At 46.8% G+C, this 25,104-nt stretch overlaps 2 protein-coding genes across 8 annotated transcripts in view; both read right to left on the bottom strand.

The window, feature by feature from the left end:
- Positions 1–937: 937 nt before the first annotated feature.
- HOXA2 (homeobox A2) lies at positions 938–6,965 on the bottom strand. Its single transcript, XM_056485874.1, has 2 exons — positions 2,960–6,965; positions 938–2,279 (listed from the first exon to the last, which is right to left on the bottom strand). Exons 1-2 carry the CDS (start codon positions 3,339–3,341, stop codon positions 1,525–1,527), a joined length of 1,137 nt encoding a protein of 378 aa, XP_056341849.1. The 5' UTR covers positions 3,342–6,965; the 3' UTR covers positions 938–1,524.
- Positions 6,966–7,651: 686 nt separating this feature from the next.
- Positions 7,652–25,104, bottom strand: part of HOXA3 (homeobox A3) — a 45,920-nt gene continuing 28,467 nt past the window's right edge. For 2 of the 7 annotated variants that reach the window (XR_008839967.1, XM_056485872.1), the window contains 3 exons: positions 22,839–22,920; positions 12,178–12,431; positions 11,412–11,513 (listed from right to left, as the gene is read on the bottom strand). Coding sequence is in view for 6 of the 7 variants with exons in the window: in XM_056485872.1 (XP_056341847.1) it covers positions 11,415–11,513; positions 12,178–12,431; positions 22,839–22,920 (435 nt within the window). In the remaining variant the exon portion in view is untranslated. Of the gene's footprint in view, positions 9,439–10,924; positions 11,514–12,177; positions 12,432–14,384; positions 14,746–18,896; positions 22,736–22,838; positions 22,921–25,104 lie in introns of those variants that run through there. The other 5 variants (XM_056485868.1, XM_056485867.1, XM_056485869.1 and 2 more) reach the window with 5 other exon arrangements.

The raw sequence follows: 25,104 nt of genomic DNA, 5'->3' as shown, positions 1-25,104 counted from the left end.
TAGCTTATAACCCACGCATCCCAGCTCCACAGCGTGTAGCGGGGCTGGGAGACAGCCCTGCTCGCACGGGCGGACAGCAGAGCCCCGTTCACAAGCCCCCACCCAAGCCCCATTTGTGTAGTGCCACCACTCGCAGCCACACGCACCAAGGAGCCGCGGGCGCTCCCGCCCGGGATGCCCCGGCCCCGGAGCGGCAGAGCCCCGCCGGCATCTGTTGCTCGGTTTTGGCCCGAAGGACGGGGCTCACCCTCCGCTTTGGGGCTCGGCAACGCCGGGTGCCAGGAAATTTGGTGGAGGTCTCTGAAAGCCCGTCTTTGCCTCCTTCAGCAGGAGAGAGAGGAGCCCGAGGAAATTGTATCTTTAAAGTCTGAGTTTCCCCTTTTCCTTATCAGTTTTTCACCTCTCAAGAAGGTTTACACAGAAAAATATCTTCGGGTCTGCCCCCGTACCGCCCCCGAGAAGGATGGAGTGGAGAGGCCGGTTCCTCCCTAAATACTTCTTTCTTCCCCCTGCGTTTCTGCCACCCTTTTGATTTCTTAGGCACTAACTTCTCCATTTCCTCTCCTCCTAGGTCTGATTTCTTGGACTACTCAGCACGTAAGAAGTTACCAACCACATTCTTTGTGAGCTCTGGTATTTTTTAAGTTACGTTTTACGAAATATCTTGCTGGCTGCTAAGCACTACTTTCTAGAAAAACAGAATTATTAAAAAAAAAAAAAAAAAAAAAAAAAAAAAAAGCCCTTTTCGTTCATGTAACAGGCTGGTTTCTGCAGGGGACGTTTATCCTACTGAGTCTCTCTTACATTCTGCCTGTAACAGAGAAAGTCCTCGTTCATGCTTTTGTTACAGCTCAGGATTTCCAAGCTTTGTATCCTCACAGAGATAAGATGCCACATTTATACATTAAAAGGAACAAATCTCCACCAAACCTGTGAATGGTTTTAATTTCTTTAGTTTGATTTTCCTTCCCTTGTGAGAATCCTTATAATAAAGAAAATGAACGGATTTTTCCTCCCTAATGAACGTCCTAAATTTCCAAAAGGGAAGAGCTCCTTGTCAGAACGCTGGATTTTGATTATTAGTAAATTAATAGTGAAAGGAATGGAGAGAGATATCCGTCATATTATCCATCTTGTAAGCAGAGAGAAAGAGAGAAGAAAGAGAAAGAAAAAAGAGAAAGCTCCTTGTAGCAAACAAGAATTTATTCTACCAAAAATACTTATGACAACGCATCCTAATGCAATACAAAAATAAAAAGAAAGTGAAGATACATTCCTATATGATCACTTTCTTACAGACCTCATATATTGCTTTCATAGAAGGACCTAGAATGTGGCTAGGTTAAAATTGAACACAACTAAAACTTCATAAGAAACGGCAAAATGACGTATCGGAGGGAAGTAACAAACAGAAAATACTGAAGAGGGAAAGGGAGGGTAAAAATAAAATTAATTCACTGGGGGAAAAATTAAGAAGAATAAGGAGGAGAAAGCAGGACCCTTGGAGAGAATGTCTTTAATTTCTTAGTAATTCAGATGCTGCAAGTCAATTGTGGTGAGTGTGTCTGTAAAAAAGTCAAAACTGTCAGCAGAGATATCTACGGGACTGTCCAGAGATCCTGGCAAACTGGGGGAAACTGCATCTGAAAGCTGTAGGCAGGAATCTGTGGAAAAAACGTTAAAGTCCTGTAAAGAAGGGACATCTAGGGCCTCAGGACTGTCATTGTTCAGGCCAGCTGCACAGTTCTGGGCCATTGTTGAGAGGCAGTTTTGAACAGTGGGTGACTGATGTTGAAAATGTTTCAGATTTTTCTCATTGCTCGTTAAAGGCGAAACGGGGAAAGTTTGGGATTCGCCATTGTGCGCATTCTGCGCCTGCTGCTGGGAGAGGGCATTCTGCTGGAAAGCGTAGCCTTCCCGCTCCAGGAGAGCGCCGGAGACGTTGCTGAGGGCTTGCTCGAAGAGGGATTTCTCCTCCTCCTCCTCTTCTTCCTCGTCCACCGCTTTTTCGGGGTCCTCTAGGTTCTTAAATTTCCCCTCGCTGTTTTGATTCTCCTTGCACTGGGTCTGTCTCTTGTGCTTCATCCTCCTGTTCTGGAACCAGACTTTGACTTGTCTCTCAGTCAGATCCAGCAAGGCTGCAATCTCAACCCTCCTTGGTCTACAGAGATACTTGTTGAAATGAAATTCTTTCTCTAGCTCCAAAAGCTGGGTGTTGGTGTAAGCCGTCCTCAGGCGCCTAGATCCACCGCTACCGCTATCGGGGATTTCAAGGGGGTCTGTTAAAAAAGAAAGAACAAAAAAAAAAAAAGAAAAACACCACCACACCACACGCACCCCAAAGCATCACCGCCAGAACAGCGAAAGCAAAGACACACGGACACACATACAAAACAGATAAATGCACGGATTGAATTTCAGCACCCCAGCACATCGCATCCCGGGGGGGTGGGGGGGAGTGCTCTCTCTGCATGTATGTGTCTATATCTATATGTCCATATAGCATAAAATAGCAACTGCAACAAAATGGCCGCCTTTGGATGCAGTAAACCCATTGTGTTGCACTGCTGAGAGCCCGGTGTTGCGTGCCCCTCGGCCACCTCCGCCAAATCTCTGCCTCCAGCTCCCCAACCTCCCCACACCAGAGCAAACTTTATATTAGCCATACCGCAATTTATAATTAATGCATCAGCTGCTTAGCTGAGCGGGAGCAATCTATCACTCTTCATTACTGTCAAATATCCTAACTCTAGGACGGCGAGACAAGAGAGGTCAGCTCCAACTCAAATAAATCATCCCGCATTAGGCAAGTTTGGGGAAAGTTTGGGTTTCCATCGAACCCCGCCAGCTCCGTCCTTCCCGCCCGCCCGCCCTCCGCCTCGTCCCCCCGCGAAGCCGGGGGGATGCGGGGAGCCAAAATAGCGGCCCGGCGGGGCTGGCGGCACGTCTTTGGACTGACCTTTGTGGCTGAGGCAGGCAGGTCCAGCGGCTGAGGCGGAGGCCGAGGCGGGCGGCAGCGCGGATCGCTTGGACGCCTTTTTCTCTTTCATCCAGGGGTACTCCGGGGGCGGCGGGGCTCCGGCGGGGCCCGGGCTGCCGCTGCGGCCGCGGGGGCTCGCCTTGGGGCGACCGCCGCCGCTGTGGCGAGGGTGGCTGCCGGGGTTCAGGCTGGGGATGGTCTGCTCGAAAGGAGGAGGAATCAGTGTCGAGTGTGAAAGCGTCGAGTTCTTGATTGATGAACTTTGAAATGTATCACCGACAGGGGGAAAAGATGTCAGGCACTCAGCAAGCGATGGCTGGCTATTGATAAAACCGATCTCTCGCTCAAATGCGAAATTCATGGCCTTCAACTGGCAGCCCCCGCGGAGAAAAAGTTCCCTCGGATTCAGGGGCCTCGGGGGGAGGGGAAGGCCCAGGAAAAAGGAGAGAGAGGAGAAAAAAATATAGCATAGAAGATCGCTGGTGGGGTGTTTTTTTTCTAATTCACTGATTACAGCCGTATGGGGACCGTGCTACTATTAAACTATTGAATTCATGGAGACAAGGTTGAAATTGGACCGAATTGGCTGTCACATGATTGCCTCTGCCCAATGACAATTTGGGCTTTAATCAAAAGAAGCCACTGTCTGTTTGATTGATCCAAAAAAGTCGGGAAGGAACGCCTCATTGGGGGCCAGAAAGGCTTTATTTACACTTTTTTTTAAAAGAGGAAATGATATCTCGAGTATCTATCCCCTTGGCGTCCTAATCTGAGATGATCGGGGGTGGGAAGGAGGGTGCGTGTGCGTGGATATGTTTGTGAGAGAGGCTGCGAGTGTGTGTGTGTGTGTGTGTGTGTGTGTGTGTGTGTGTGTGTGTGTGTGTGGCTGCTTGTCCTGCAGCCTGCTGCCTTCCTCGCATCCACCCGCACACTCTTCTCTCATTGTTTGGGACTGTCAGGAAAACGCTTTGCACCTCACAAATCATTTAAGCACCTCAATCTGACGCCTTGAGTCATTAACAAAGTAATCCATTAATCTTCAAAGTTTTGACACCGTCAGGCCCCCGCATAAGAAGTTGCACCCAGGCAGGAGTCTGAAGCAGAGGGTCTTGATTTTTTCCTAGGAATAGCACTTCCTCCAAAACTAGTTTCTCCTTCCCCACTCAGTCTCAATAAGCTCCTTTGTGTTTTTGTTTATTTGTTTGTTTGGCTTTGTGTTCTTGTTTGATTTTCTTTCTTTCTTTCTTTCTTTCTTTTCCTTTTTTCCTTTCTTCCTCTTTAAAAAAAATTTTTACTCTTCTTTTTTGGTGGCTATCGGGTGTACAGTACGGAGAACAATCGGTCGTCGGTGCTGAGCCATTGTTTATCAGGATCTTCCTCAGCAACCTTGCTTCGAGGGGAAGAGTCACATAGGCAGCAGCCCTGGCGCTTCATGACTTCCCTCTCCAGTTGGCTTCCCGGGATTGGACCGTAACACATAACCCTAGGAGAACCTCTCTGGGCGAGCCAAATTGCGAGGCTGCAAACGCGTCTGGCTGTTGCCTCTTTAAAAAAAAGTATATATCCCGTGCCTTAGCTTGCAAACGATACTCCCGTCTGCTGGCATAATTTGCTTAATAACCGTAGTAGGCTGGGTCTGGTGAGTATTTTCGATTACCAGGAAATATATGGGCTGGTAGCGGGTTTGTTTTGAAGGGGCCAGACAGAGCGAAAATTCTACGGGGTTCTGGCTTGAGACGGCACTCGCCTCCGCTGCTTGGCTCTTGTCGCCGCCGCCTCCAGTCACCCCTGCCAGGTCGAGGCAAGTCCCGAATTTGGATGCTTTTGGCATAATTTTCCAGCCATACTGAGGCGACAGCGAGAGTGATGACAATGATGGCCACAGTCACCAACCCGATGAATCCTACGGTCACAGCCGCCCTAGACAGCCCGGACGGGGCTCGCTTGCCCGCGGAGCTCGGGGTGCAAGGCAGGGTGGGGTGCGCCGGGGGTCGGGGGAAGGCGCTTCCGAGCCGCTCTCCGCGTCCTCCAGGAGCTAGAAACCATCGCCAGCGCGATGAGATGCCGTATCACTTTATTTTCAGAGTCGCCAAGCAGGGGTAGGCAACCGCCTTCTTAATTATATTTTAAAAAATAAAAAATAATTAAAAAAAAAAGACGGGGGGCGAAAAAAAATAGAAAACAAGACCCCAAGCACTCAGTGGATCAGTCTGCGTCCAGTCTGCACGAAGTGCATTTTAAAAATCGGTTTTAAGTTAATGCACCCACAAGATATAGCATATCTGGGAAGGCATTGGAGAGAGGGGGAGGGGAGGGGCCGAGAGGCTTTAAATGGGCTTTTTGGTGGTTGCTTGTTTAAATAAAATATAGAACGAGACTTGTCATTTAATCCCTCAAAAGGGATGCCTTACAAATATCGATGCTGTTGGAAAATGCAAGGGGTTTAATTTTCTTGCTTTTAGTCCAAACAAAGCTCTGGTGGTGTCTGCCCGCGATCAATCTTGGCCGCCAAAAGGTTTGACAGCTACTGGCCCTTAAGAACACATTTAAAGCTTCTTGCTCTTTCCAAGATCAAATGTGGCCGTGAAAAGAGGCAGAGCAAGAAACGCAAGTAAACAAGGAAAAAAGCTGCTTTTAAAATATGCTGGCAGAGGACTGGGCTGCTTGTGGGAAAAGTCCGGTTTTATTTTGCTTCTTGGTGCCTACGTTTTCTTTTCTTTTCTCTGATTTCTTTTTTTTTTTTTTCCTTTTTTTTTTTTTTTTTTTTTTTCCCTCTGGAAAAGATTGGAATTAAGAGCAGGATGACAAATAATAAAGAGAGAGGTTTGGACTTTAACCAGGCTTTGTGAGTAAAACCTGTGTGGGTGTCTCCATTCTGCACATTTGTTTCTTGTGGTCAATCTAATACAAAAACCACCTGGAACAAAACCTTTGCAGAGAGGACGAGAAATTCTTGGGAAAATCAATTACTGCTGCCTCCAGGGGGATCTTTTAATCGGACGAATCTTAAATGCAAAATTACAAATTCTTATTTACAACTTACAGGCTCTGAAGAGAGGATTGAATACGGTTTATGGAAAGAAGGGGGGAAAAATCGCCTGTATTTTTCTTTCTTCGGGGTGGGAGGGGAGTGAAACGCCAACTTCCTTTTATTTGGACGTTTTCCTAAATATAATTCGTGGTGCTAAAGGAACCACTCAGTAAGTATCGTGACTGCACCGTTACCTTTTGTTGTATCTAACCTAACTGATCCTAGAGCTGAGGAAAGGGGGGTGGGGGGGGAAAGGAAGGGGGGGGCGGCTTGAATTTTATACGGGCGCTCATTTAAAACGAGCATTGTCTTGTAACGCTGTAAAAATGCTTCCTTCGCCTACAAAAGCAATAATCAGCCGCTGGTCTGTATTGGGTAATAATCAGGTTTCAGTGAAAAATATTAGCCTACATAGCCTTTCCTTCCACGGTTACATGTCTATATATACAATAAACAGCACGGTATAAATCTATTTGCTATCCTTTTCTTTGACTGGGCATGCTTTATCTATTTACGCAGAAAAGCTCTATATAGATTCACGGATGCATGACAATGTTTCGGCATCAGGCAAGGATGGTTCTGGGAACAAGGTAAAGCCCAAAGATTAATAATATTTCAGCATGAGACCAAAATGGCGACATTTTTTTTCTGTGCTCTAAAAGATACAGATGGTGAACAGCGTGCGTTATTATCTACACAGCATAGGAATATGTCTTTATAAACGTGCAGGGGTATATTTTACCTAGTCTATTAAGGTCCGTTTTGATTTATCTTTCAAGTTTCAATCTAAAAATTACGGACATTTCGCCTGAAAGGAAGAAAAATCGGATTTAAGCACAAGCTTGCGGGTTTCTCCATTCTACCTCGAACCAATTCGAACCGAGGACCCCTACGGGTTCCCATTTGGGGCCGGGACCGTCGCCCTTCCACAGAACCGTGTCCCCCCCACTCCGACACAAACACACACCGCACACACATCCACTCCCCCCCCACCCCCGCGGGAAGAAATGGAGCACAAGGCTCCCCTCCCCCACACCTTCAGGATGCTGTGGGAGGAAAGGCGGCTCAGCAAGAAAAAAATCAGCCCCAGCAAAATATTAAGAAGGAAAATAAAAAAAAAAAAAAAATCTGGGGGAAAAAAATAGGGGGAAAAAAATCCATTTCCTAAAAAAAAAAAGGGGAAAACGGCGGGGGCAGCGAGTGGAAGTGCACATCCAGCCCCCAGCGCATCGGCGGCTCTGCCGGACCGTGCTCCCGGTGCTGGCGGGGCTCCGCAGGCTCCGCCGCCCGGCTCCGGGCGCCAGCCCGGCCACCAGGAGCCCCCTCCGCGCCGCACCCACGGGTGCTTTATCCTGCCTCCCTGTGCTTCCCGCACACGCTCGTACACCCACACCCACTCCCGCAGCCCCTGCGCCTCCCGGCGCTGCTCCGCGGCCGATCCCCTCCGCAGCCCGCGGGGAGGGCGCGATCCGCGCCCGCCGGGCTCCGCGCAGCGGCCGCGGGAGGAGGCGGCGGCCGCGGGCCCTGAAACCCTGCTGGGAGAAAGGGAGAAAAAAAAAAAAAAAAAAAAAAAAAAAGAGAGAGAGAGAGACGGGGGAAAAGAAAAATCTCTCTCCCTGCCTATGAAATGCTGAAAAGGCGTCGCGGGGCCCTTCGGGTGAGCAGATCCTCGTGTAAGTTTACAGACGAGTTTCCTAACTCCCCACGTCATGAAGGGCTCTCCATTCCCCTGCGCTGCGAAGAACATGTTCTTAACTCTTTATTATTCAGAATAAAAACTTTATTTTTTTTTTCCAGAACGTGAGCAGCAAGGAATGTATAACTTTCAAAACAAATCTAGCCTTTTCAGCTTCACACACTTTTTGCCTAGCTGGATGTTACAAGCATAAAGTATTCAAACCGCGATCTTTTTTCCCAGATTTTATTGCATCGTCATCATCATTATTATCACTATTTTTAATAAAAGGAGTTAATAGTTTCCTTTCAAATGATATTTCTAACACGTGCCGATATGCCATCTAATATATGGCCTCCTGAATATTCAGGGTACAGATTTTTTTATATATATATAAATATGAACAAATGGGGATAAATAAAATTTTAAACACTTAGATTATTCAATGTTTGCGAAAAAAAAAATATAAATAAATCTGAATGTTCACCAGCATACACACATTGAAAGACTTACACGTATCAATAATTGTCCAGGAAGTCCCTGTCCAAGCGCTTTTGATGTCTTTCTTGCTATTTAAAAGAAGTGCAATAAAAAAAATTGCTTCCCCGTGGGATCAATCATGTACGAACAAATTCACATTTAAGAATTCCTTTTATAGAAAATTTGTTCATATACCCTGTTTTGATAAAAGTGTAGAAGGTAAAGTATAAAGCCTCTGCATACTCCCAAAGTGAGACACAAGGCTACAGTTCAAGAAGATAAATATCCACTAGTGAAACTATAGAGCAATTCAAGCAACGAATATTGCTACGTCACATAAACTAGAAAACGCTTTTACGAAAGGAAACAAAACAAACCAAAACGAACAAAAGAAACGAGAAGGGAAGGGGAGGGCACATGTTGGGGGGAGGAGAGAGAAGGGAAGGAATGAGTACTTTCCAAAACTTGGGGGCTTGGTGCTCCTCTTAGTGACTCCTGTCTCTTACAGATGAGTGAGTTTGGGCGCTTCCTGAATTCTTCCCTGAGAAGGATGGTGAGCGGTTAGGTCTGTGTATGTTGGATGTGGATCACAAGGTCCATGGTGGTGATTGTTGGCCATTGGCCCAGCCCCGCTGTAGTCCATGTTGGCAGAGGGAGGATGAGGGAGATGAGTTAGACCAAAGATGGAAGGCCCAGAATTGGTCATGGTCTCCACGTAGTTGCCCCCTACATAGACGGGGCTTCCCTGTATGTGTGGATTCCCATAACCGTTGCCTTGAAGAGGATGAGTGTCATATTCAGGTGTCACAGCTGCTGTCCCCGTGTATCTCTTTTGAGGCGGTGGGCAATTATTAAGAGGAGCAGTATACGATGCAGGGATGCCATAGGTGTTTTGATGAGGCTTGTTAAATGGTGGAGGCGACTGGGGCTCGTAGGGGACACTGTTTACTAAAGAATGCATAGAGTTTAGATATCCCCCAGCAGCTGGAGGGACGGGGCTTCTGCTTGGGGACTGTCCTCCTGAAGAGGTCATCATACCCTTTCCCTTTTGATCCTTTTTGTATTTCATTCTGCGGTTTTGAAACCAGATTTTGATCTGTCTTTCTGTGAGATTGAGCAAATTAGCCATTTCTACCCTTCGTGGCCTGCAAAGGTACCTATTGAAGTGGAACTCCTTTTCCAGTTCTACCAGCTGGGCACTTGTGTAAGCTGTACGGGCTCGCTTAGAGGAGGCTTGCCCTGGAGGGCTTTTATCACCAGCACAACTCTCACCTATGTAAATCACACAAAGAACACAATCAGCATGGCAAACCCACACATGGCAACATGAGAAAATGGCCAACAACACCAGCACCTGGAGAGTTCAGCTCCCAAAGGCAAGATGGATGCCCATGCGTGCAACGAGTACTCCCCCATGGCATGAGCTCAGTTGTACCAAGCTCCAAGCCTCAAAAGAGTTCCTTCACCTCATTAGTGCCACTGTATGACTACTCTTGCTTCCCTTAAGAATGACAACGTGCAATGTATCTTCAGCTTGGTAAGGAGAAGCAAGGAAGGTTCAGAGAAACACAGCGAGGTTTAGAAACTCTGAAAGTGAACCTGTGGCTCTGCTGACATAATGGGATTGGGGTCTTCAAGAACTAGCTGCTCTTTGCTGTAAAGACCTAAAGCTCTCTTCTCTGAAAATCCATATACATGTATATTTTTAATATGTATATATACATCAGCTACAAATGCCTGAAAGTTAGGTGTCTACAATACAAAATTTAACATATAAATATAAAGTTGTCAGTAAAGTGGATTTTTTTATCATGTATGGTATATTGCATGAACATGTGGTAGTGATTGGGAAAGATTATATATATAAAGAAGAACATACAGTAGCTAGGCTTGCATGTAGGCATAGAAATATATTTAAATGTTGCTGCTTTGCAATAAAATAAATACATTATATGGAGGGTTGTAAACAGCAGTATTACCACAGTTTTAAAAAGCAGACTGGCAAAACATTTGCTAAAGTTTTGAGCTCTATTTCCAAGGCACATTTAAACAAAAAAGAGGAAGAAGTCAGAATAAGCCTTTCTTCTGGGCTTTGAAACTAGCACTGGTGTTATCAGTTTGGGTTTCCTTGAGTAATAAAGGCATTGATATACACTTCCATCCCTCAAATAATGTTTTATGGGTTGAAGTTTATAGCACTCCAGAATGATTTTTGTTTACCAGGCTTGTAACTTTGCCAATCAGCTTATTAAAATAGGAAGAGGTTCTGACTGCATGCAGGGCATTGATCCTGCCTGCACATGATTATGAGCTATTTTATTCCCGTTACACTTCAGCAGAGATAGGTCACTGTCTTATTAATCTAACAGCACCATGCCAACAAAGTACTCGGGACAAGCCTCTGGCTTAAGGCCTGGGCTGCTCCACACTGACATGATTTACTGATGGGGGGATTACCTAAGAAATGTGATAGATGCTGGAGGGCACAAGTGGTTCTGCCACTAGGAAGCAAAGTCAGTTCAGACCCATTCTGCTAGGCTGTGAAAGTTTTGTATGGGGCGTTTTTTTCACTGAGCTCCCCTCAGTAAATAAGCTGAATGATGGGAACCCTTTCCAAAAGTTTCACGGGGTCCACTCAGAGTGTAAAAAAAGCCCCCCCACCCTCCCCTCCCTGAAGAGAAGGTAAGACAGCCCTCCTCCCCACCGGATGCATAGTCAGCCCAGGAATACCCAGGGAGAGGGGGAGCATGTTTCGTACCTGAACTGGAACTGCTGTTTTTCTGCTTTGTGTTTTGCCGAGACTCTTTCATCCATGGGAATATCTGTTTGGACACGGTGGGTGAGTTAAGAGCCGGGCTCTTGGTGGGGTTGGCCGGGGCAGGGTTGCTGCTGGCATTTTGAGATGGTGAGGTGGAGGACGGAGGTGGAGGTTGTGACTGCTGGGCTGGAGGCGGCTGCGGTGGAGCCTGTGGGTCAGCGAGGCTGGGGGGCTGGAGAGTCTGGCTGGGGAGGGTCCTCATGCAACTCTCACTGATGTCATTGGTCTTGTGGTGGGACACAGAGCTGCCAGGGGACTGGAGGGAGCACGCGGGGCGGTGGTACTCAGTTTCCACAAGTGATGAAGATGGAGGATATTGCTGCTGACTCGCATTATAAGTGAAACCATTTGCTCCTTGGTAGGGGTAGGCACCATAGATTGCAGAGCTGTCGTAGTAGGTCGCTTTTTGCATTTCGTTGTTTCCCAATATTTATTTCGCAAACTGACAGGGTCTTGACACCCTTGGAGAATAACATTGGCACCCCTCTGTCACGTGGCGCTCTTCCTCCAATGGCCTCTCCGGGCAGACCTGGGGTGTGGGGAGAGCAGAGCAGGGTGAAGAAATGGTACAAATCCATCTTACTTTCAATAGCTAAGTGACATGAAAGCCATAAAAGAAAAAGTGGTCAGCAATATTTAGCAGCATGACTTGGCCTCAGGCGTGGAGCATTTCGATATAAAAGCTGCCTGGATTTACTGGCAGCGACAAATATGTGCTTTGCTGCACCGGGATAGAGGCTTTCTAGGTTTGTTTTTTTTATTATTATTATTTTTTTCTTCTTCGGGAACAGAGCAGGCGGGTAGATCGTTTATCACCAAGAGGCTGTTTTAATACCGGTCTCTGAGATAAGGGTGATCGAGGAATCGGTAATGCAAAGGGGCTGGGCTATTACTTCAACCCAGCTCTAAGATCAAACCCTCTCCTTTAACCAGCGTCGTTTTATTTTTAGCCTTTCTCTCCTGGTTACTGCTCTTCATACAACTTCAAAGAAATATATGAGATGGTTCCCGTCTACGTGTGGCAGGGGGCAGAAGCGGGGTGGAAAGGTTTCCTAGGCAGGGATATTTAAACACCTCGATCCCAAGTGATGGATTTTGGCTTGTCTATAAAATGCTCGATAGGAAAATAAACGAAGCCAGCACCTTCTCCCCTCCTCGCCCGCACACCACCCCGAGCCGCCCAGGTCACGCACCCTGGCAGCGGTGGTTTCTGCCCGGGCGAGCCCCGCCCGCCGCCCGCAGCGGCTCCCTCTCGGTCCTGGAGAGCCCCTGGGAGCTCCACGGAGCCCCCGAGCCTTATCCCACTCGCGAGTGGGTCTGCAGCTCCAACTGCTCCCGGCGCCGCGCAAAGCCCCTTCAGCGAGGCCAGCAGGGGAGGTCGTTGGTTTGTTTTTTTCAGCAGTTATTTTCAAGACACTAACTTTTCGTGGAATCAGCCAGATCCTACCTGTTAAAACATGATGGATTGGGGGAAAAAAACACACCAGAAACCTGAAAAACCAGCGTTCATCTCCATGACCACGGCTTGAACTTTCCTTCCAACTTAGCGATAATAGGTTCTGTCTTGGAAACTGCTATGTAATTTGATGTATGAGGGTCACTTGGCTGGGGAGAGGGTGGACACAAACTCAGAGAATGCTTCTCCTGCCCGGGCGAATCCCTTCCCCCCCTCCTTTCTTCCCCCCCCCCCCCCCTTTTTTTTTTCCTTCTTCTTCTTCTTTTTTTTTTCCACTCATCCACCTCTCTTTCTGGGATCCCCCCCCCAGTTACAGTCTACTCGTCACCTTCCTGAAAATAACCAATTAAAGAATCGCCCGTGTTAATGAGAGAGGAGACCTGTGCGTAACCTCCGATCTAGGAGGTATTTCCAAACGCACTCACATTGTTCTCAGAAACTGAAGTGTTTTCCTCACCGTCCCCCTAACCCCTTGCTGGCAAATAACCACGTCCTTTCAGATCAGAAGAGCCTCTTTCCTTTTACCACTTTCCCTGTACTTAAGCAGCTGGATATTTCCCCCAAAAAAACATCTAACGAGGACAAATGCTTAGGGGCGAAAAGCCTTACACAACACAAGCACCAAACGAGCTCATTCTACGCCTTTCAAGTTATACAAGTTCTTAGAAAACACTATTCCCTTTGTTAGATCGTAACAAAATGAAGGTAACACACCTACAGCAGGGCGGTTACCCTGTTATTGCACTAATCAAGCTCTTTGGATGCTATTAAGCTAACAAGCCGATAGAGATCTGAGGCGCATACACAATTTCCAGCTCCTCTCCTCTCCTTCCCTGTGCTATCGAGGCCTGGTGTGATTTTTCTCAGTTCCTTTGAAAGAGAGACTATAGTCACCACTACCAGAGGAGAAGGAGGAAACAATCAGCCAGCGGTGATTTCACAAAGGCACCCGCCTTTCATGACCGCGACACCAAATATTTCACCTTCCTTCGGCCGCTGCGAAGTTTGTGGCGCTGGCAGGACGGGCAGCGCGGAGCGAGGATGCGGGGTGCGCTGCTCCCGTAGCTGCCGGCCTGCAGACAATAGACAACTTTACTTGGAAGGCAAAATATTATTGGAGCTTCGGCCGCCTGCCAGCGAGTGAAAAAAAAAAAAAAAAAAAAAAAAAAAATCAGATCCCGAGTTTGGGTTCGCCAAGTTAATCACTTCCTACAAAGTTATAGAGAAGCGGGGGTAACCTGAGGAGCGCCCGGTCATTCCAGGAGAAAGTGGGAATAGCGGGATTAAGAGCGACAACGATCACAACAGCGTCCTAACGGGAAAGGGGAGAGGAGGTGGATTTATCACCCCATCCAGTCCTGGGATAGGGAGAGCTCTCCTCTCCTCTTCAAAGACAAAAACAGACAGGTCTCACAAGCACAAATGGGTCCCCAATCTTTCCAATGCCTCTTTATCGGCTCCATCTCGGTTTGTGCAATACAAGGCTCTGCACTTTACCAACTTCTCTTCCCCCACCCAGACAGCCCAGAAACAGCAGATGAAAGTTGCTTGGGGAGGCAAGTCCGCTTGGTTTCCCCCACTCCCCACTTCAGCTCTCTCCTACCCTCTCCTTCCCTACGCTTCCCCCGTTTCCCAAGCGCACCAGATCTTTACCCTGTAACTCCCAATCGAGCCCCAAACTCTGACTCTAGGACGAAAAACCAGGCAGCCCCCCTGAAAGATTTCCTGAAAGATAAAGACAAAGTTGAGGGAAGGTGGGGGGTGGGGGGAAGAGAGGAGAGAGAGCTGCCTGAACACGAAGTGTAAGGGTATCAGTCACTGCCTGGAAGGAAGCCCCAGCTTGTGAACTCTTCTTGAACCGACATTTAAGTCTACGGTCATAAATCACTGGGACATAAACTCCGCCATTCACGACTGATAGCAGCGTATTTGTGGCCTGCTTACCTTAACTTCTGACGACTGAGGCGGAAGCCAGCATGCTCTCTCTCTCTCTCTCTCTCTCTCTCCCTTTTTTTTTTTTTTTTTTTTTTTTTTTTCCCTTTTTGGAGGCGACACAACCCAGAGAGCAGGGGCTGTCTGCCCCAACTCGATCCCTGCGGCCGCGGGGTGGGCACCGGCTCAGCTCATCCGCAGCCGGCACCCCCCGGCCGGGAGGGGCGAGTCCTGCCCCGCACGGGATGGGGTCGGCAGCTCCGCACACCCGCCTACCCCGCTCCCCTGACGCTTCAGGCTGCTCTTCACCCTACCCCGAGCCGCTCCCCGGCGTGCCGGGCTCCCCCTGTGCGGGGCACGGAGGACGGGGATGTTTCCCAGGGCTGCTCTGGGAAGGGAAGGAGAGAGAGAGAAGGAGGAGGGGGGGAGTTGGAGGGGGGGAAAAAAGGAAAATATAAAAAAAAAAAAAAAAATAAAAAAAAGGAAGGAAGAAAGAAAGGCGGCCGCCTGGGGAAGCGTGGGGCAGGGTGGGGGCTGGGGAGGGAGCGCAGGAGCACGGCAGTGAAGGAGTGCGGCCCCCCCGCACCCGGGCGTCACCGAAGTCCAGGAAAATTATGCTAATGAAGACAAACGGCGCTCACAAAGGGTCGCTCTCACCAGCCTCCAGGGTGCTGCTGTGGGGGTTTGGGTTTGTCCCTCTTACCGGTGGGCTTGGGGGGCAGCTGCGGAATAGCCCCTCTGCCTCTCCCCACGGCCAGGAGCCCCGCACAGCCCCGGCTGGGTCCCGGGGAGGGGAGCAAAGCCCGGAGAGCCGGGGCTGGGTCCGGAGAGCCAACCGAAGCCCACCAGGATCCCCGCTCTGGGCAATGCTTTCAGAGCCACGCTGGAAATCATTAGAGTTACTAATTATTAACTCATGCATGCGTGAGCGCACACACACACAGATGTACACACAGACACCCCCCTGCCCCCCTCAAATATCCCCAGCGCCCGGGACGGGCACAGAGGCGCTCACGCACGCACATGTGCTGCGCAGACGGGTCGGGGTGCCCGCAGCACCCCGTGGGGACGCGTGGGCAGCAGCCTCGCGTGGACGCGGGCCCGGCGCCTCACAGCTCGCCTTCGCCTTCTCTCCGAGGCGAAAAAAACCAGGGAAGGCGCTCGCCTCTTTCCGCAGCGCCGCGGGGTTTGGGGGTGGTGGTGTCCCCCAGTTTCCTGCGACAGAAACACGGCAGCGGCCGTGCAAACGAGAACTTAAACAAAGTTGCAGGTCCTGCCCGCCTGGCAGACGGTATCGGGGCTCTGGGCTCCGGGCATTAAGCGGAGCCTGCGAATAAAATCTAGGTGTAAACTTGACGTTACTTCGTTAATTAAGGCATTATAAATATAACTAGTCCGTTTAAAGCACGAGGGAACCCAGCGTCATCTTTAAACACAAACAAAGCGAGGGGGAAGCGAGAAATAAAAAGCACTATAAGGCTGGGGTGGCCTCTTACGCATACCAATGGTTTTTGTCATTTATGGCTATGCAAGATTTATGACTTCGTGCACCAAAGCTGTAAACAGAGCACTAAAACAGAAAACACTTGCTCCTTATGGCATAAGTGAGAAGGCACCACATGAAAGGGGAAGCGGCCAGCGTAGGAGGAGAGAAGAGGCAAAAATCCTTCGTATGCGTTTTGCTTCAAACAATCCTGTGAATGTTGCTTTGGAAGAAGAAGGAAAAAAAAAAAAAAAAAAAAGTCTTTTTAGTCAATAATCAACCCCACACTTTCTTCTGAAACTGCTGATCTGCCATTCGCCCACTTGCCCGGCCAAATACTGAGAGGCAGCGCTGCGCCCCGACGGAGCCCCCCGGACCGGCGAGGAGGATTTGGACAGGGAGAGAAAAGATGGGGACTGCCGAAACCTGCGGACACCGGGAGCCTGTCGGTTTGGGGGGCCCTGCCGAAAGCCGGGCGAGTTTTTCCTAAGAGCGCGTTTCAGCTTGGGAGCCATCTCCAGAGGGATATTCTGACTGAATGTCTGTATTTAAGAACGGGGAACGGGAAGCGGGGGGGAGGTTTTTTAAAAATGAAAGGATATGTAAAGATTTTAATCGTGAGAACCGAAGTGGTTCATAGGAATATGGAAGTGTTTCTTCCATTCATTTTACTGCCTGCAAATAGTATTTTGCGAGATTTCTCCAATTAGTCCCATTTCCCCACGCCCCCTCTCTCCCCAAAGAGGTAATTTTAAACATGAGAAGATGATTATTTTTCTTTATGTCTCCTATGATGTCGGGATAAGTGTCCCAACGCATAGATCCCTGCTGCTTTTATCTGTCTTTCTCTCCCAGAGGCCGAATATTTTCTTTCTGCTCCATTCCGCGGAGAGAGATAGGGCTCAGCTCGGGGAGGGACGGGCAGTGTTTGGGGCTGATTTCTGAGTCAGAAATGACCTGCCTTTTCTCCCCGAAGAGTCCCACTCTGTGGCGCTCCCTCCCCTCCCTCCCCCCACCTCCCCCGAATTACTATTTTCCGAATAAAATAATGCCTGTAAAGCGCCTTGTCCTTGGATGCCCCGAAATGGAAGCAGGCAGCACTATAATTCAGAGCTGGTTCTGGGGGATCTCTTAGACGTGAAATAGCAAGGCAGGGAGTTGAGAGAGAAGGGAACCAGTTCTGGAAGTGGTGCCTGTCCGAGTAGTAGGAAAGTTAGAAGCGGGTATCAGCTGAATTAGAGAAGGACTGGACAATCGAAGCAAGCCGTGGTCAATCTAAATTGTTGTTTATAAACTCTAACACTGGAGAGGCAACGCACTTTTCGCTATTTGCTCAACAGACTGAAGTTATTTACACAACTCGCCGAAATCCCCCTTTCCTCCAGAACTCTTCTTGCTTTCTTCTACTCTAGAGAAAGACTATTATTTACGAGTGTTTTAACTGGGTCAATATGCATCCAAACTGGGTCATAAATCAGAGGAAAGGCTGCCAAGTAATTTAGCTGCAATTAAAGCTTGGATTTTATTTTTGAGGCACATTTTGGCCCGTTTCAAAATACGGCAACGCCAATCTTGGCTTTTAGACACACAGATGGGAGCAAAAGAGCTCTCCTTCCCTTGTTGAAGAGACACCGTGCTTCAGTGTGGTGAGAAGGGGAAATAAAATTTATTTGGGTCAGTTCTGCTTCGCGAGCCACTTTAAAGAGCAGGAAAACCTGAGACCATCCCAAACATCACCCTGAAGAATTCTCTGCAGAGAATTCTCTAAATTCTGAAGAATTCTCTGCAGGATGGCCGCGAATACCTCCGAGTGGAAATAACCGGGGGTTTTTTGTGCTCTCAGTGAAGTTTTTATCACCGTTTACTCTTCTCCCTCTCTCCCTCTCTTTCTGACCCCTTAGAAGACGAGCAATTACAAACAGCGCGTAAATGGACACAAAATGGCTCAACAGAATAAACGAGAGGCATGGAGTGAACTGGAAGAAAGCGAGTCCCAGGGCTCCAACCTTTCCCCAAGCCAGGGCACACTGGCGAAATAGGGTTTCATTTAGCATTTTGCCCTCTTTGGATAGCCGTGTAATCTTTCATTTTTCGTCATTTAAAGTACATTTGTATCTATGCATTCATATTGATAAGTATACACAAATACTTACATATTTTTATATATGGATATATCTATATTTATGTAAGCCACGGCAGGGATATTAATTTAGAGCTAGTATATGTTCTCCTAGAAGATACTTCCTACTCCTTTTTATTCTCTCTTTCCAGATCCCCATTCAGAGAGGCAGAACAAACCCCCACATTTTCAAGGCTGATTTATTGCTAGAAGCCGTGGCTGGCTCTTGGTTCAGCTCCTTCTCACCGCGGAGAAATAAAGAGGAGCGCCTTGGCTCATTTGGGAAGGGGAAGCTTTGCCATAGAGCTGAGCACTCATGCAGCGCTCCTCGCACAATAAACAAAGTACCACTAAAGCATCATAAATAAAATGGCAGCACGATCGCGCAGTCATCGATTTACGGAGCGGCAGCGGCCGAACAAACACTCATAAAACAACAACCGCTGCCGCACACTCGAGCACGACCCCGACAGAGGAGCATCACACACCCCCCACATCGTTTTCTCCGACTTGCCCAAATACATAAATAAATAAACACGCAAACACACAAATAAAATAATAGAGTAAAATTGAGGGGGGAAATATTCACACACGGCAATAAAAGAGGCTTCCTCTCTCTAGCCGGTCATAAATAATGGTAAAATGGCAATCGAGGGGCTGTAGCCGAGGCAGCTGGCCATCAACAGCAGTGTGGGATCTCTATGGAGAAAAATAAATAAAGAAGCAAACTCTGCCTGCTCTGCTCGCTGCGAGGGTAGAGTTGAATATTTACCACAGCAAATTGAAACAAAGGGGGAAGCAGCCTGGCTCCGGGTGCACACACACCCGCACGCACACACACGCACTCACTCCAGCCTCTGCTACTGACCTTTGCCTCGAACAGCAATAACTCACCACATAAATGAACAATCAACGGAAATACCTTAAAATAAAATCCATCCTTTCTAACGAAGCATTTCGTCCTCTCGGCTCGACAATAACCTTTCCATAAGGAACGAAAGCTGTCAGCGAAATGGCCAGCTCTTGTGGGGACGGTGATGGGGGCAGGAGAAAAAAAAAATAATAGAAAGCAGTGCTTGCTCTGAACAGAAACTGGAAAAGCGTAATCGCAGACGGAGCCAGACCGGGTCTCCACTCCAAATGCCACAATAATGCGCTGTATTATGTGCTCACGTGGTCATACGTCAACTTAAATCCTTTTATTTGAAATAGGGAATCATTGAAGGAACAGGGTTTCTTAGCGCGAGCCTTCACTTTTTAAAGCCTTAACCCAATATGTTAAAGAAGAGTTTTAAGGGAGGAGAAAAAAAAATCTAAGAGATGCAGATGACTGTGGAGGGAGATTGGTCTGATTCTCTTTCCTCCCACACCAATATTTCTTTACACAAAACCCATTGGAAGGTAAGAGGAATTCTTATAACGCTGCACTTTGATACTTAGCCTAATTAACCGGCATTTGCTCCCCAGGCCTGCCACTCCGCTCCACGTCGCATGTCCTCTGCAAGCCCCGAAGAAAGCCCAAATCTTAATGCTATTATTTCCAGCCCCCTTCTAAACGGGACGATTATCAGCCTTCCCCCACCCCCAGCTCCCTCTATCCTGCCATTGTACAGGGCTTGCTCGACTCCCACACGCTACATCAGGGCTCCTGTAGAAGTTAAAAAGACCTATAATTACCTGACAAAGGCAAAAAGAGTCTCTTCTAAGAGGCTAGTTGATTTTTGTCCTCGTAACACACTATGAAGAATACACCTTCCTTCACTGGCGTGCCTCTGAATTTTACAAAATCTTTTGGGACCTTGCTGTTAAACCTGTGCTTACGCATTTCCTATACAGCTAGTTTGAGTGATGCACAAAATTATAGGTTTCTAACGTTGGGGAAAAAAAAAAATTGGGGAGGGGGAGTCTTTGCCTAAGGGGAAAATTTTAAGAAAAAAAGAAAAAGCAAAGTTGTATGTGGCCCCTGAGCCAGGCAGCTTCGCCTGTGTGTGAACCCATCACATCTTCCCTGTAAGATTGTTTAACTTGTGCTATTGACACAATAAGCTAAACAAACAAAAGAAACCCTCCACTCACACAACTTTTCTGGAAGGAGTCAAAGTAAATCAGATAGTTCACGCTTTTAACGTCCTCCTGGATCAGTTCTGTGACTCCATCATCGTGCATCATCATGTATACATCCTTGCCTAAATCTTTCCACGATCTCCCATGAGCTCAAAGTAGCTAACTACATATCCCCTCTTACTGCTTCACCTACACTTAATTGAACAGAATAGAAGGAGTTTTCTTTTGGATGACTTTCAGTGTTATGGACAAGCCTTATTATACTCTCTCCTGGATTGTAAAAATGGGCCACTGGAATGTAAACCCATTCGTAACAGTGTACAGTAGTGGCATTGCAGCAAAGTCAGCATGACGTTACAGCAGGAGAAAACTTCGCAATTTTTCATATGGAGGTGACTAAGCTAGTGCCAGGGTGTACATATATTATCCCTCACTAGGAACTGGAATAAAAACTACAGAGATTTTAAAAAGAGACGACATTAGGCACACTCTACATGCCTGAGTCTAACTATCAGCATGCCTGGTAACTCCACAGCTCTCATACTTATATACCAAGGCCGATATTTGCTTCAGATGGCTTCACGGGTCTTTTAAATTTGGTGCGTTTACATCCCGTAGAAGAAACACATACAGAAGTTCTTCTGCAACAATGAAACTGAAATTAATGGGGAATGGAGCAGATGTTGAAAAAAGTAAAGCAAGTTCTTTCTTGAGGCTGTTGTAAAAAGTTATCGACTGCTTTGAGTCAAAAGTAGAAAGATGGCTTTAGAAGTTACAGTCTTGAGCAAATAGAAACTACAAAAGCAATAAATCACAATCATAAGTCATCTGAAATGCCTTAACGCTAGCTGTGGCTATTGGCTTCAAACCCTGTTTCTGTGAACATCTTTATTGGTATTAATGGTCAAGTTAATCCTAAAACTACTGTTTAACAATTAACTTGGTGTATATAGTGGGGAAACTAATTAATTCTTAAGAAAAGTAACTTCTTGACGTGTGAATACCTTTCAGAGTGTGCTTTGGGAAGGCAGAAGGGGGAGTCTGCCTAACTTTGTGCTGTCCTGAATTGCAGCTGAAAATTATTCCCTTCCGCCGAATTTGGAGAAAGTTTTCTTTGCTCTAGTAGCGTGATTACGAGGTTTCAGATGCAAATTCAAATGGTCCTGCGAGTCGCAGGCGCTAGACTTCCCTCGCCACACCACTTACTGCTTTGTTCGTGTTCCTGGACACTCAACGTTGTGTTTTATTACCTTGATGATTTGGAGACCCGAAAGACTGTTTCTAGTAGAAAAAAAATGTGGAGTTTATCAGTAGGTGTGCTACTGATTTTTCTGTGCTTTATACACATGGCTTCGAGCTGAGTTTAAATTCCAGCCTCAGTAACAACAAACAGATCTGAGTTCGTAACGTGCCTTCATTAAGGGAGACCCTTTGTGCCCGTTCTGGCATTAATAGCCACTCTTAGCATTAACGCTATTTAAAGTTACCTTCAATACCATTAGAGTTAGAATTTTTACTGTGCTTCAAGTTTACTTTTATGCCAGTTGGTAAGAGGTGTGCCTATCACTCCCATGTGGAGACGAAATGGGAATCACCCGTAAGATATAAGTACTTATTTCACCCGTAAGATATAAGTACTTATTTCTTTGCTACCTCGAAAGATTTGCAATCAGCTGGGACGGAGAGCTGTTTACCTACATCCGTGCGTCTGATAAAGTTGGTCTTTGATCATTCCCAAGTAGATAAAAAGAGCAGCGTTATCGACTGTGCCCTTGTGAGAGAAGTTCTGCTCAGAATCAGCTGAGCTTGGTGTTGGGTCCGTTAAGGAATCCCAAATATCTCTGCCCGCAATGCTGTGGGTACATGCCACCGGAGGAAGGTTCCTTCGTACCGTGTTTTCGCTTTCAATTTCCGAATACAAGCGTGAATAGACATTTGCAGCGCCTTTTTGTAGTTAAGATTTAAGCAGCTCATTAAGCCAACACAAAGAGCCCTTGTAGTCCTGTAATTTATGGCCGCTTTTAAAAGGTAGTAAAATACACTAATTGTACATCAACATCCAAAAAGGAGCAGGTAAATCTAGCAGGAATTTGAGCTAATTCTATATAATCCTCCCCTCTCGACGGCCGGCAAAGAAGAAAGAATGTCACTATGGAAAGCATTTCTTTTCTCCTGCCAGAGGACCAAGCACATCATGGACTTCAGCAACTCCGAACAACCAGACACCGACCTTCACTCAGTGCAAAGCAGGCCAGGACGGACAAACACCCGAAATTTATTCGCCAACCCTTCTGTTGTATGCAAGCGGACAAAAATCAGGTTTTCTAACATCCCCACATGCACTTCTCGTTTGCAGGACTGGCTGCGGAACTCCTCGAGGAGGAGGCGAACAGACAAGCCGCGATAAGCAGCCATTCAACACCGAACTGGCTCCGACCCTCTCTCCCTTGCCTGGTGCCTTTGATTTCGGAAGGAGCTAAGAACGGACAAAGAAATTCTCTAACTCTTTCGCTCTTCAGATGACTTTGCATCCTTCCTGTCCCCAATGCCTTTATAAGGATGGCGATCACTCAGGTCCCGTACACTTCTTTGTCTGCCCAGACACGCGCATTCACCACCCACGGAAGATGAATAGAGCCAATCCAGGAAAAAAAAAAAAAAATTCCAGCTAGGTTAAATATTTATCGCAACAACAACAAAATCTCATTCCAGCAGTCTTGTTCTTCATGCAGGTACCAGGCAAATCGCATTCTTACAGCTGCCACCGGCGCAAAAGCAGCGGCCGCTGCCCGGCTCTTACCTCCTCCAGCTGCGCAGGGTTGGGCTGAGGCGCTCCCGGCTTCTTCCACCGCCCCGGCCGAGCGGCTTCGTTTCGGGGCTCCCTGTAAACAAGCAACAAACAGTGCCTTACCGGGGAGTGCAGGGGGAGGTATTTTGCTCCTTCATTGGCAATACATGGTTTGCCGGGTGCGCTGGGAGAGCCCGAAGAGGGGCGGGCGGGGATGGAGCGGGCTCGGGCTCCCGCGAGGAGCGTGGATTCCCACCCGGGTGAAGAGCACGGGGTGCTGAGAAATAAAAGCGTGCTGTTGTTTTGGTTGGTTTTTTTTCCTTATTTTTTTTTTTTTTTTCCCCGTAGACAGCTATGCCTTCTGTCTCCAAGTGTTTGGAAATATTGTCATTCCTAACTCTTGTTACATGAATGTCTGCTTTATTTTCCTCTGGGAAACCTTTGTTTAGGATCATTTAATCAAGAACAGACATTAAACACAAGTCGTGGTGTTCATCTCTGCTGAATAAAACTCGGAATGGGTTCCAGTTTAAATGCGGGGCGTATTGTGGTTGGGCTTTTATTCAAACGGTTAGCCGGGGCCCAATCCTGCCACCACAAGCTCAGTAAGAGACTAACAATTGACCTCAGTGACGCGGGATCGGGCCCAAACGCCTTAAAAAAAAAAAAAAAAAAAAAAAAAAAAAAAAAAGCAACGAAAAAACCAACATCACTGAAAACCATTGATGGACGGGAAAAAACAGGACTGCTTCTTTTCCCCTAAAATAAACAATATTGCTAAGTCCAAAAAGACAATAGTGAGGTTATTTGCATGCCACTTACTGAATTACTTTTACATATGCATTTGTCAGATATAATAATGTACCCCTGTATTCAGTCTCGCTAATAAAACCCATCTAACGCATCTTACAATCGTCAGTAAATGTAAATGCTAATAATTAAATAACACCGTTCTTGCTGAAGGGTGTTATCTAAGCCCTGGAAATATTAAGTCTGTCTTGGGAGAACTTTTCGAGCAGATACTTTGCTTTGGTAATTTAGTAGTTCCATAATTACGCTAATAATTTTAAATTTGGTGTTGAACTCCAGTCTACATAAAATCATGCAATAATAGCCTACTAAACTGTTTATTGCTGTCTCATAAATTTGCGAGCGCTGACTGCTAAAATCTACTGGCAAACACAAAAGAAAATGGAAAGTTCGAACTGCAATCACAGAGCCCGGGCGCTGCTTCCTGGGGTTATCCTTAACTCTACCTTTCCTTCCACTCGGCTTCAGCACAGGGGGAACCCCCTGGCACTTTAGCCTCAAAGTCGTACTTTAGCCGTTTTGATCTCTAATCAATAATCATGTTATAAACAGCAATAATCATCGATCAAGCGTGTCGTGACTGGGTTGTCCCACTCGCGTTAAATATGGAGCGTGTATCTGAAAGTGGTGCCAGCGACTTTCTGTTATTTATTTTGGAGCTATTAGGTCACGCTACCATATTTTACACTGCCACGGTCCTTTAAAGTATGCTCTTTCTTGAAAGAGTTGCTAAGTAGCAATAAAGCACTTTACAAAAACTATGACTTTTCCTTTTTTTTTTAATTTGTTGTTATCCCAAACTCTAATATTCATTGCAGCACTCTAAGTTGGTACATAAATCGTTCAGACTAATGAGTCATAGAGAAATTCGCCCATGACTTTTCCTTTGCAATGCTCACTGCCTTTCCATTGCTTTTTTGGCCATGTATTAAGAGACGGTGATTTATTAACGCCAGGAAAATTGAACAAAGCAGGTCCTCCTGCACTGTGGCACCCAGCCTTCCACAGTGTGAATTAGAACATTATCAAGTGTGTTTGCCTCCGTAACACTTAATCACCAAAAGCCATAATGTGACCACAAGGCAACTAAAACAAAGATTTAACATTTCTAAATATTAAACTTGTTAAGCAAATTCTCAGCAGACAAAGCAAGCACAAACAATTAAAGTCATCAAGCTAGAAATACACACTACCTACTTACCAACACAGACCCTATTGCTTGCTTAAGAAGTTTAGAATCTTTCAAGATAAATCAGGTGGGGGTATTTTAAAGAAAAAAAAAAATTTAAAGAAAGAAAGAAAGAAAAACAAACTCTAGTAATAAGGAGTTGAGTTTCACTTCTGAGAGAATCACTCCTAGTGAGGACTGACGGCCACAGATCCATTCCTGACTAGCTGCATTAATTATTTAATGAGTCACGTGACCCTAAAGATTAAAATTTCAATATCTGCCCTAGAACAGACGCAA

The sequence above is a fragment of the Oenanthe melanoleuca genome, chromosome 2 (assembly GCF_029582105.1).
Source record: "Oenanthe melanoleuca isolate GR-GAL-2019-014 chromosome 2, OMel1.0, whole genome shotgun sequence".
NCBI lineage: Eukaryota > Metazoa > Chordata > Aves > Passeriformes > Muscicapidae > Oenanthe > Oenanthe melanoleuca.
This window is presented reverse-complemented; position numbering and strand designations above follow the sequence as displayed.